The sequence below is a fragment of the Aquarana catesbeiana genome, linkage group LG10, assembly GCF_042186555.1.
Source record: "Aquarana catesbeiana isolate 2022-GZ linkage group LG10, ASM4218655v1, whole genome shotgun sequence".
Taxonomy (NCBI): Eukaryota; Metazoa; Chordata; class Amphibia; order Anura; family Ranidae; genus Aquarana; species Aquarana catesbeiana.
In genome coordinates, this window is record NC_133333.1 from 70,910,762 (window position 1) to 70,924,346 (window position 13,585).

Below are 13,585 nucleotides of genomic sequence, written 5' to 3' on the forward strand. Positions count from 1 at the left end.
GATCAGTGCACCTCTATGGACATGGCGCAGGGCATCTTCAACTCAAAATTAAAAGAAGCTGGAAGTGCCAATATTATAGGGGTGATGTGGGGAAGTATAGTAATAACTGCCCAAGTAACAAATATGCCCAAAATAGAATGAGAAAGTAACTTTTTCTGAACAAGCCAGCTGTGCCTGCAAGTACGTTTAGAACTGCGTGAGATCAATTTATGCACTGCACATGCGGCATTTGCGCTTGTTCAAATGCGTTGGCTCACTGCGCCGGCAATATCTTAGTAAATGTCAAACAACGTAAATGCATTTGCGTGGGTTGAACGGGTGCACCTCGAAACTTGACATTTTTTTTTTTTTTTTACGCTGGTTCACTTTTATGTGTTTTTTAAGGATAATTGCACACAGGTCATGTTAGCATGTTACTTTGCCAACAACAAAAGTGAGTACACCCCTCACATTTTTGTAAATATTTTTATTATGACAATCTTTTCATGTCTGACTTCGTCACAGGGGGTGATTACACGGCGCGGCAACCCAGATACCGGAATCGTAAACAAAGCCAGGCGAAGGTCATACACAGGGAGGTCAGCAGATGGGCAAGTACGGGAAACCAGCAGGACAGGGAGAGGATGGATGGTTAGGCTGCAGGGCAGGGATCCAGGGGAATCAGGAGGGACAAGAACAGGATGGGCTAGGGATCAGATCAGAGCAGAGCAGGACAGAAACAGGTTCACGATCAGGATACAGGCAGCAAGGTCAGGGCACAGGGAGAAAGATACCAAGGCGAGCATGTGAGGGCTTGCCGGGTATTTATAGGGCTGACTATAATTGACTTCAAGTCACACCTGAGCGCAGGGAGTGTTGTCTGCTCCATACTGCCAGGATCCATCCACTGGTGGACGTCAGTACTGTGGCCAAAAGATGAAATGACACCAGCAGAGAAATATTCTCCTGACAGTTCAACACTGCCAGGAGACACCTGCTGGTGGACCACAGTACTGCATGCCAAACAATATATCTTACCAGCAGATGGACCCTTTCCTGACACCCGGCCATCTCAAGGGGAGGTTCCATGGGTCGTAATCTACATCTCAGGTAATCAGGGGGCTCCATAGGTTTACACTCACGAGCACACACACACTCACACTGATACTGACATACATACATCTACACATATTGGCAACACTGGTAATGTATCGACATTTTTCTTCTTGACTGATTTTCTTACCTTATCATTTGTGTGTGTGTATATATATATATATATATATATATATATATATATATATATATATATATATATATATATATATATATATATATATATATGGTTTCATTCCCTGGTTTAAATGTAATCAACTTAACCATTGCTGTCAATGCATACACACTACAAATCACACATCCCATCTTCAATTAACATCTAACACTACTCGCCACTCAACACTTGGCATCACATATTTTATACACTTTTAATCGCCCTCATTTGAATTTATTTTACTCATTTTACCTTCTAGAATCCTGACCTGTGCCCCACATGCTTATACCTTCCTTTCTGGTGGTGTGTCATGGCCGCCTGGCCTGCTCCATGGCTGTTGTTTCTTGTGGCCCCCTCTCCGGTTCTCCTCGGGCTATCTGGGGGGGGCGTACCCCCGCCTCAACCCCGGATGAAACAGCTGTCGCAGAGCTGCCCCCCATTTCATAATGGGCAACCGTTGGTTCACATATATGGGTTATCCTATAGGTAACGTATGAGTCACCAACCCTCTCTTTTTAGACGGTATTATGTATATTTTTTAAGATCCTCTTTACCTATTGACCCCTTTTTTCATCTTTTAGCCAAAACCTTTGCCCTTTACTCCTGATGATTGGCCGTAAACGCCATAAAACTTGAGTCTTCATTTAAGGATGCCTAGCCAGGCTTGCTTAGAATCATGAATTCTGCAAATACTATTCAGTGTTTACATTTTGTATTATGATTATCAATTTTATTGGATTTGTATGTTTATTTAATGGATTTATTAATTACCTATGTCTGCATCAATCATGTCTTATCAACTACCAATATTAAATATGTCAATATGATTATTATATATTATGTCTCTTTCTGTTTACATCATGTATTATTTATCATTAGATAATATATTATATATCATATTGTGTGTCGCATTCATTAGATTATATTCAAATATATTGGGGTTGTCAAATCATACTCCTTTCATTAAGGCTATACAGGTGATACTCGAAAAATTAGAATATCGTGCAAAAGTTAATTTATTTCACTAATGCAACTTAAATGGTGAAACTAATATATGAGATCGACTCATTACATGCAAAGCAAGATAGTTCAAGCTGTGAATTGTCATAATTGTGATGATTATGGCTTACAGCTCATGAAAACCCCAAATCCACAATCTCGGAAAATTAGAATATTGTGGTGAAAAGGTGCAATATTCTAGGCTCAAAGTGTCCCACTCTAATCAGCTAATTAAGCTATAACACCTGCAAAGGGTTCCTGAGCCTTTAAATGGTCTCTCATTCTGGTTCGGTACGAATCACAATCATGGGAAAGACTGCTGACCTGACAGTTGTACAGAAAACCATCATTGACACCCTCCATAAGGAGGGAAAGCCTCAAAAGGTAATTGCAAAAGAAGTTGGAGGTTCCCAAAGTGCTGTATCAAAGCACATTAATAGAAAGCTATGTGGAAGGAAAAGTGAGGAAGAAAAAGGTACAAAAGCAGCAAGGATGACCGCAGCCTGAAGAGGATTGTCAGGAAATAAATAAACTTTTGGGAATAATGACATATAGCCTATAAAAAGTTTCCTTTTTCATTTTACTTACATATACATGCCTCATTTAAAGTCCCAAAAACCCATTTCCCCCCTTCTTTTACATATATATACAGGGATGGAGACATGTCTATGCTACGTTTTAGTTGGGGTTTAACAGGTCACTTTTCGTTCCCTATTTTCGTGGTTGTGGTGAATGGGGTTCACTCGGAACACAGACCAATCACTAGTGGTGCACCACAAGGCTCTGTTCTAGGTTCTCTTCTATTTAATCTATATGTAAGTGATATAACTAAAGGTTTGTTTTCAGCAAGGTATGTCTTTTTGCTGATATGTATTGCTGAGATGTATTAGGGTTGATATCCCTGGAGGTGCCTCTAACATGGAACATGATTTGGCATTGCTGGAAGATTGGTCAAAGCAGTGGAAACTGCAGTTCAAAGTTTCTAAAGGTAAAATAATGCAGGTAGGGAAAACTAATTCCTTGAGAGAGTACAACATTGGGGGTACAGTGTTGGCTAGCACTACAGAGGAAAATGAGTTTGGGGGTACTTATTCAGATGATTGCAAAATGAGCAAATCGTGTGACCAGGCAGCTGGAAATGCAAATAGAATTCCAAGATGCATCACTAGAGGGATCACCAGAGGAACGAGGTCCTGATCCCCGATCTTCAGTGAGACCTCATTTAGAATACTGTCCAGTTCTGGAGACCTCACCGCTTCCGGACCGCCCACTGTGGATATACGCCGCTACTTTGACGTTAAATACCGTTTGTTATGCAAGATCACTTTTATTTGTCGGCGGGAGAGGTGACCCCCCCCCCCCGGCCATGTCCCAGGTGTCTCCGCCAATTACTGGAGCCGGTGCAAGAGGCGGAAACAATCCGGTCTAGTGGCCTGATGGGCAGGGAGTCGAGTGAGGGTAGGATGGCCCCCACTCGACTCTATGCCCTTGGAGGACCGGAGCGACGTCTAATGACGCTTCCAGCCTTAAAGGGACAATTTTTTTTTAAAAGAAAGAAAAACTTTTTTTTTGCTTTTAAGTGTAAATGTGCGATCTGAGGTCTTTTTAACCCCGGATCTCGCATTAACCACTTGCTGACCGAGCCATAGCCCAATGACAGCTACAGCACGGTCAGATAACTCTGGGAGGCCATCATATGACGTCACCCGGGAATCTCCGTGACCGGCGGGTCTCCCAATGACAGCGGCCCTTTACCGCGTGATCACGCCGTCCAATGACGGCATGATCACTTGTACACAAACCGGAGCTTGTCCGGTTCAACTCCTCACGCTGATTGTTACAGTGTGTTAGGAAAGGGGGAGATCCGGGTACAGCAGCGCTGTGGGCTGGATCTGAAGTTCCCACAGCGCTGATCTGTGCCCAGCCATGGCTCATCCATCTATCCATGCTCCATCCATGGCTCATCCATGTTCAATCCATGGCTCATACATGTCTCATCCATTCATCCATGGCTCATACATGTCTGATCCATGGTTCATCCATCCATGGCTCATCTATACTACATGCGTGCTCCATCCAAGGCTCATCCATCCTTCCATGGCTCATCCATCCATGCTCCATCCATGGCTCATCCATGCTCCATGCATGGCTCATCCATCCATCCGTGCTCTATCCATGGCTCATCCATCCATCCTCCATCCATGCTCCATGCGTGCTCCATCCATGCTCCATGCGTGCTCCATCCATGTCTCATCCTTGCTCCATCTATGGCTCATCCATCCACATTCATGGCTCATTCATGCTCGTCCGTGCCACATCGGTGCTCGTCCGTGCCACATCAGTGCTCATCTCTGCAAAATCCATGCCACATCATTTCTCATCCATGCCACATCAGTTTCTGGTCTCACTAAGCAAGTGAGTACACCTGTGTCTTCAAAAAACGGGCAGCACAAATTCAAAAGCAAGAAATTTCATCAAAAGAAATCTACAAGAAGGGGGGAGAAAATATGGGCGATTCTACCCAGTCACGTTATGCCCTCAGAGCCCAGAAGAACCACAAGTACTTGCAATAATGAGATTAACGTGTCACACAAAAATGTAAGATGAAGAACTCTCACTTTTGTCTAAGGGCTTGAACTTTTGTCCACATGCACATTTTGACCCCTTTAACACCATTCTTGACATTAACAAATTTATCTGCAAATTTTTACTTCAGGGAGAATTGTGCAGTTGTTGACATGAAGAATTTTTTTGAACAACCGATCCTGTCGGGACGCGAGGCTGGTGGGGGTGGTGGGGATTTTTATCCCATACAGTCTTGCAGCCCTGATATGGATAAGTTCCAGAGATTGGTAGAGGGGGATCTATTTAATTTAGCGCCACACACATTGTTTCAATTTCATATTAGGGAGGACAATCTTTCATGCACAGAGAGGTCAGCTTTAAAAGTACTTATGGAGGATGAAACCTTTATGATCCGCAATGCAGACGAAGGGGGGTCAGTGGTTGTTGTGGATTCCGCTACATGTAGGGATGAGGCCCTTAGACAATTGAACAATACTGATACCTATGCTTCATGTAAAAGCAACCCCACAAATGAATATAAAACAACTTCAATAAATTTAACAAAGGGGCAAGCTTAGGGGCGTTCACGCCCAAGGAAGCACAGATTCTAGTTCCAGAAAATATTATTGTATCTATTTTTCATCACCTCCCTAAAGTTCATAAGGGTCTTCATCCCTTATATGGCAGGCCAAAAGTTTCTGGTATTGGGTCCCTCAGCGAGCAGTTGGGACAATGGATGGACAACTCCCGCCATTGGTCTATGGTTTGCCTAGCTATCTGAGGGACACCAATCATTTACTTTCAGTTATGGATGAATTTGTTTGGTGTGAGGACTATATTTGGATTACGTGTGACGTGTCCAGTCTTTATTCTTCCATACCACATAGATTGACACATATTGCCATTTTGTTTTTCCTTCACCATTGCACTGATTTGTCATTTTGGAACTTTGTGCCTTTATTTTAGAGGCTCTAGATTTTTTATTGACTCACAATTACTTTGTTTTTGATGGGGTTCACCATCTCCAGAGGTGTGGGGCTGCGATGGGCATGACATTTTCTCCCTCACTTGCCAACCTATTCATGGGTTGGTGGGAGTGGTCCCACATCTTGATGGGAACCCCTTCAGGAGTTCTATCGTTTTGTTCTTTCATTACATAGACAATATCATCTTTGTTTGCAAGAGGAAGGTGGATTTTACATCCTTCTTGCTATATTTGAATGATAATCAGTGCAATTTACAGTGTACAGGTATCGATCCCAGAACTGTCCCCTTTTGGATGTGCTTTTGAGTGGTGACATGCACAAAGTCACCACTCAACTGTACAGGAAACCATTAGCAGGAAACTGTTTCTTGTTGGCAGGATCTAGTCATCCCCATCACACCATAAAGGGCATTCCAGTGGGACAATTTCTTAGGCCCCTTTTATACTGGGGAGGTGGGGGCGTCGGCGGTAAAGCGCCGCTATTATTAGCGGCGCTTTACCTTCGGTATTCGGCCGCTAGCAGTGCGGTTTTACCCCCGCTAGCAGCCGAGAAAAGGTTAAAAACCACTGCAAAGTGCCTCTGCAGAGGCGCTTTGCCGGCAGTATAGCCGCGCTGCCCCATTGATTTCAATGGGCAGGAGCGGTGTAAGGGGATACCCCAAATGGTCCCTAAATAGGGCTTATTCTATTGCTCTTAACAAAAATAGACATGAGTTACTACACGATAAAATATATAAAAAGAGCAGCAGAATGACCCCTAAAAAAACCTTCATTGGTAATTTCCTATAACCTGGAGTTCAAACAAATCAAGCACATAATACAGAAATATTCACCGTTGCTATCCAATGATCCAGTATGTGCCCGAATATTAGATCAGGGCATTGACTTTGTAGCCAGAAAGGCAAAATCCATAGGCAATTATTTGACCCCTAGTCTATTTCGATCCAGCAGTGCACAGACCCAATCATTTACCTGGTTGCACTTAAAGGGGACTTCAGATGAGGTTCTTCAGAATGTCTCTGTTCTCACATGCAATCAGACCAAGATGTTTCAAGCAATGGCAGAATTTTTAAAATTTGTAACACTTAATTTTTTTAATTGTAACACTTCATATGTGGTCTATGTCATTACATGTGCTGCTTGCTGTAAATAATATGTGGGAAGAACAATTATAAGACTGCGGGATAGATTTAGAGAGCATCTGGGAGATATTAGGGGAATAAATCTACAAATGTTGCAGGACACTCTACTTTATAATTTTTTTTTTCACATATATTCATATTTACATTTATGTTCCTATTCGATGAGATGTATTTTTGTTTTTTGTGAATAATATATACATGCAATTTTTTCATAAGTGCTTTGTCTATACAGAGATTATTGTGTGCTATTTATACCTCTGTAATAAAGTAGACAGGGAAATGACAAGCGGGACTTTTAAGGTATCAAAGGATATGATAGTCAGTTAAAGTAGAAAAATATATAGATTTTATTTAAACATAATTTCTTTAAAATCGCAATAAACATTTACAAGAATCATGTAACATTTCTTTTGTACAACCACTTCTTACTCTACATGTTTCGCTCAGAGGAGCTTCTTCAGGAGGTTTTGAGAGTGTTGCATGAAGTTATATATACTACAAGACGAACAACAATTGTAAATGATTATGCTTGAAAGTTGCCATTAATAAAATCTTATGGCATGTCAATAGGACATACCTATATACATTTTGGAGAAAAATATTTAAATATTATACAGTACATCGTATACAGAATAATGGTGAGCTGAAGATGAATGCCTACCGGATGCTTGTATTCATAAAATATGGATTTTTGATACTTAGAATGAAGCCAGGGTTTACATAGTGGGGAAGACCTTTGGTAACCAGAGAGAGAATAAAAAAAACAGCAAATTGATTCAGAATAAGAATGCTTATAAATAATACCAAAAAATCAAAAATAATAGTGCGCCAACCAGAGGGCAAAGCGGCCAACACAACAATCAGACAAATTGTAAAAAAGCTTATAAATGTTGAGTAATGGATAAATAAGGCAAAAATGTAAAAAAGTGTGGATAGTAGGGTAGAATAGAACCAATTTAATTTTCCATCCCTAAATTAAGGGGATGATTTATTGGTTGGGACAATAAGCAGGGGGACAGAAGGTGGCAAATGTCACCCCTTTCATGCACCCAAAAAAAAAAAAAAATACACCCGTATCACTCCTGCTATTGGGTTCTTATTTTTGTGGAAACAACCTGTATTTTCATATAAACAAGACCTCCAACTGGTGGAATTGTTCAAAACGAATCTTAAAGCGGAACATGATACCTGTTCAAAGACAGGAATACCCCCCCCCCAATGTGGCACCTGAGGGGGAAGGAGACAAATCAGTGGAAGTTCCACTTTTGGGTGGAACTCCACTTTAAAAAGTATTATTTTAGTGAAAGGATAGTTAATGCTTGGAATAAACTTCAAGCCAAGGTAGTGAGCCAGTCAACAGTAAATGGCTTCAAACGTGCTTGGGACAAACACAGATCTATACTCAAACACAAGTTAACAAAAAAAATGCATAACATGTTAAAAAAAAACAATGGGCAGACTCAGTGGGCTACTGTGTTTGTTTTTTTTTTTTTTTGTGTTTGTTTTTTTTTTTTCTGCCATGATTTTTCTGTTTCTATAGGTGTAAGCCATCTATGCACTATACACCCAAAGTGTGATTGAAAATCTCCCAGAGATGGCATAATCCCATCCTGGCTTAGTGCTAGGACTTTTCTAAGACATTCCCAGCCATTGCTGCTAGTAGCAAGCTCTTTTTTCTGATTCAAACCCCACACATGCACTTTTTCTCCCCTAAAGAAGTAGTTCTGAGCTCAGTGTTTGAGAGTTTACTCCTGTGATGATGGGGGTGAAAAGTAAAAGCTGGGAGTGTTTTTAGCAACGTCTGTACAGACTCCCATCAGTATAGACCCACTCAATATAGATCCTACAGTACTGATGTCTCCCTGTGTGTACCCCATTCCCTCAGTGCAGACCTCCCTCAGTACACATACCCCTTCATTGCAGATCTGTTCTCTCAACTTACCAGATACAGCAAAGATGCCAACCAACAGCCCTAATCTCCTTGGAGTGCAGATCTTCACCCACAGCCCGGAATCCCCCTTCCGGCCCAGTACCTCACCAAAGACCTCCTTCCCAGCCTAACCACTCAGGACATATTCCCCTTCCTCAGTACAGACACCTCTCAGAATAGACGCTCCCCACCTCACTAAAGTACAGGCACCTTAGTACACAGACCCCTGCCCTTCCTCAGTACAGACCACCCCAGTACCAACACCCCCCCACCCCCTCCTAAGTACAGATCTCCCCAGTTCAGACCCCCCTCAGTACAGACCACTCCCATTCCCATTCTTCAGTAAAGAACTCTCCAGTACAGATAGCTCGCTGTGTTGACACCCCCTCCCCCTCAGTACAGACCCCCCCTTCAATACATACCTCCATCAGTACAGACACCGCCCAACCCCCCTCCCCGTTCAGACCCTTGTCAGTGTCGACATCCCTCAGTACAGACCTCCCTAGTACAAACACCCCTCAATAAACACCATCCCCAGTACAGACACGCCTTCAGTGCGGATCTCTCAACTTCCCAGATGCAGTGGCAGTTCAGAGTGAGGTAAATCCTCCCCCTGGCTATGTCATGTGATTAGAGCCGAAGCGGATCTTACTCTAGTGCTGAACTGCTGCTGAAACTAAGCTGCAATCCTGTTAGTATTGTATGCACTTCAGCTTCATGTACTGTGTGATACAAAAAAAGTCAGGCGACTATAAAAAAAAGTATAAAAAAAAAAAAAAAACCACACCAGTACAGATCCCCCTTTCCCAATACAGACACTCCCAAGTACAGACTCTCCACCTTTCCTCATTATGGACCCCCCCCAAGTACATGCACCCTCAGTGCAGAGGCCTACCTCAATACAGACCCCTCTTCTTCAGTACAGACCTCCCCAGGACAGAAATCCCTCAGTGTAGATGCCCCCACTCCATCCTTCTGAACCGGCTGAATTTAAATCCGTCTATGGCCGGCTTGAGGCAAGCCCCAGAGCACATGATTATAGCTTAAACTCTCAAATTCTGCACTGTGTCATACTGTAGTACTACTCCCATAGGAGCCATAGGAATTACTTGTCCAGGACTTCCCAACTTCAGCCCCACAGCCAGGCACACAACAGGCTCATTCACTGTTCTCCAAAAAACAGTCTAGGGGATATTTTTATTTTTGGAGTAATTGGATAGGGGTGAGGGTAGTGATGGGGACTTAATCTTCCTATCTTGCTGTTGGGGATTGTAGTTCATTCAGACACACAGGGCTGTGTGTCTGAATGACATGGCTGCGCTTTTTTCAGACAGTGACAGTTAGCACAGGGAACTTCTCCCCGTACTGCTGCCACAGGGAGGGGAAGCAGTGGGCAGCGACTGCAGCACTGGGAACATGTTACATTTTCCACCCTAAAATCAGGTGGGACTTTATCCTTTTAAGTAGTAGTAGAACTAGTAGCGAAAAGTCCTTTCTCTTAGTGGACAATATCTAGACAGAGCTCTCTCCCCTTTTAATAGATCCACAGCTGACTATATTAGGCACCAGAGTGGTAGCTAGAGCACAAGGTCCAGTAATGGCTGTACTCACAATGACAGATGGATGCCTCCTTCAAATCTTCCAAGCGATGCCCTCCAGTTATACCAGACAGATATGTGGCAGACAGCTCCCCTCAGTTAGCTTCTTCTAAGCACCCGGGTCTCTGCTTTCCTCCATCAGGTCGCCCACCAGAGGCCTCCTCATGGCTGCTTGTGCCTGATGCCCTGTACACACGACCGGACTTTTCGTCGGACTGAACTCCAAAGGACTTATTGACGGAGTTCCGACGGAATTCCGCTGAAACTGACTTGCCTACACACGATCACACCAAAGTCTGATAGATTCGAATGTGATGACGTACGACCGGACTAGAAAAGGAAGTTCAATAGCCAGTAGCCAATAGCTGCCCTTGCGTCGTTTTTCGTCCTTCGGACTAGCATACAGACGAACGTTTTTTTTCGATAGGTCTCGAGTCTGTCAGAAAGATTTGAAACATGTTCTATTTCTAAAGTCTGTCAGATTTTTGGACAGAAAAGGTCAGATGGAGCCCACACACGATCCAATTGTCCGACGGATTTGTTCCGTCGGACCTTTGCTGTCAAAAAGTCCAGTCGTGTGTACGCGGCATGAGAGGGCAGCATGACCCTCTCAGGCTGAATTCCTCTACTTTGGGACAAGAGCTCAGTGAGCTCACTGAATAAATAGTCTCCCAACCCCCTTCAGAGCCTACCTCCCTGGGATAGGCCAGGAATGTATCTATATTCATGCTGGCATCTGCATAGCTTCACATCTACTATCCAGAAGCTTCACAAGTCTCCTGAATACAGAGGAGACTTGTATAGGCCAGACTGGCAGCAACTGAGCAGACCTAACCAGCAGATTACAGCTTCACTGGATACAGTGAGCAAAATATGCTTTTGCCTACCAGATAAATGAAGCCACACTGTGCAGTGTGGCAACTAAATTTGCCTGTCAAAAAACAAAAATTATCACCTAACTTGCCTAACCTAGCATCTACCTAGGAGGGTGCTACAATAACATCATGCCAATTTAATTCCCTCCTCACCCTCTAGCGCCCTCTGATATCTGTAACCATGACAGTTATTGAATAAATCTGGCCATAGATGGGCCTTTCTTTTTGTTCAGCCACTGAGCTGGTGGATGAAGGAATCTCACCTGCTGAGACAGGTATTCGTCTGTTGAGCAGGGACACGAACACATGGATTGAAATTTGGCTGAAAGCTGCTGAACCAGACAAATTTTGATCCATCTTTGGCCAGCTTTCAAAAATTCTCAGTTGCAAACAAATTTTATAGGTACACATACCTTGGAAAAAAGTTATGACTTTTCATATATTTTTTTTTTTTTTTTTTTTTTGCAGGACCCTTCTATCGCTACAAAACTTACCATGACTGGCTACATCAAATTAATGCTCAAGATATCCCGAGCTGGAAGCCCATGATGGCGCGGCTGAAACCTGCACCAGTATTTGGTGTTCTGTTTCTTATAATCTCCTATTATTTTCCTCTAAATTATGTTAAAAAGGATGAGTTTTATGAGCAAGCTTTCCTATTTCGCCTTTTTTACATGGTCCCAATCTTCTTCGTTTTTCGAATGCGTTTTTATGTGGCCTGGATATTTGCAGAATGCGGTTGCATCGCTGCTGCCTTTGGTGCCTACCCTGTCACTGCAAAATCACGTTCTGGAGGAGGGCCAACAATAGAAAATGTTCACCTAGAAAGGTATGTTAACTTTAAAGTGCAAGTGCATCTTTGTGATAATAAATGGTATGTTGCTCCTCGTGCATAATTTATTTATTACAAACAAAGCCAGTATCCCTAAAATCACAATTTTTATACAGTGCACGCTTGCTGTGAAGCGTATGAAAAAGCAAAAGATAACCCAAGGGTTCTGTGTTTACCCGTTTGAAACTTTAGATGTGTATATGCTCCTTGTGGAGCCTTGTTAGTCATGCACTTCCAAAGGGTCCTGGGAATGTCTTATTTGCTATAACTTTGTATGTGGTGAACATAGTGCCTGCACATATAACCTCATTCAGAAATTGAAGAAATGTTGAACTGGCAGAATCCTACAAGGTCATAGTTTAACTCTAGGAACTGGCTGGAAGAGGTAAAATATTATTAGTTGTTCAGAACACTGTCACTTTAATCATTATGACTGGGTTATATGAAGCTACCTTTAGGTGATAGGAAAGTGGCAAGCAAAGGAAGGCTGCAGGGACACCCCCCCCCCCCCCCCAATATGTTGTGTCCTACTTCCAGTTAGCCTCAATTTCTTGCTAGAGCCCTTGGATGATGGACCTCTTCTCTCTGCTGAGAGAGGCTTACCTTCTGAGAAGACGGTATCTCTCTCTCTGAATGATGATATTCCAGCAGGATGATTCTTCTGTCAAGATCAATACAGGTCTTTATGCAACTTCCTGATCAGTGGACTCTGCAGAACCATAGGAGACTGTACCTGGGCCCCACCGGATGGATGTGAGGTGTGGGCTTGTAACCTTGCTTTCACAAACTGGATCCTGCTGAAGGGGGGGGGGGGGGCTTGGCTAGGTTGATACTCTAGGGGGAATTAGATTGGATTTATTTACTAGACACATTATACCTGAAGCCCTAAGGGCATACCTTATAGTACTTCTTTGATTTTGTCTGGTTCTAACTAAGTTGGCCATACACTGTACGATTGTACAGATGGGACGGTTTAGTTCTCTGTCTTACTTGATTAGTTGCATAGGTTATTCTACATTATATGCTGTATGAACCTGTTGGGCTGTGCAGATTGTACAACCGGATTGCATGTTGTATGCTCAACTATAGAGAGTTGTTTGCTTTTTTATATATATTTGTATTAAATCTGTAGAGTGTCCTAAATTGGATGCACATTGCTTTTCAAAGTTACTTGCCTACTGTACACTTTTTCATTTGTTGTCCTTGTCTACCCCAGTCTGCTACTGTATAATCTTGTTTTATTTTACTGATATCCTGGATACGATTGTCCCTATGTGCATTTGAATTATCACCCCCTGAAGAGGTGTATTATGTATCATCCATTTAGTCCCCACAATTTAGAGGAACTAACATATTTTGGTCAGACTACTTCTACAATACGTCATTATAAGATCACTTCTACTGTATACACAG

At 42.7% G+C, this 13,585-nt stretch overlaps 1 protein-coding gene across 6 annotated transcripts in view; it reads left to right on the forward strand.

Moving 5' to 3' along the window:
- The window catches only part of MBOAT7 (membrane bound acylglycerophosphatidylinositol O-acyltransferase MBOAT7), a 784,148-nt gene that overhangs the window by 579,892 nt on the left and 190,671 nt on the right, over positions 1-13,585 (forward strand). For all 6 annotated transcript variants that reach the window (XM_073602276.1, XM_073602279.1, XM_073602277.1 and 3 more), the window contains one exon: positions 11,809-12,169. In XM_073602276.1, coding sequence (XP_073458377.1) covers positions 11,809-12,169 — 361 coding nt within the window. The remainder of the gene's footprint in view (positions 1-11,808; positions 12,170-13,585) is intronic.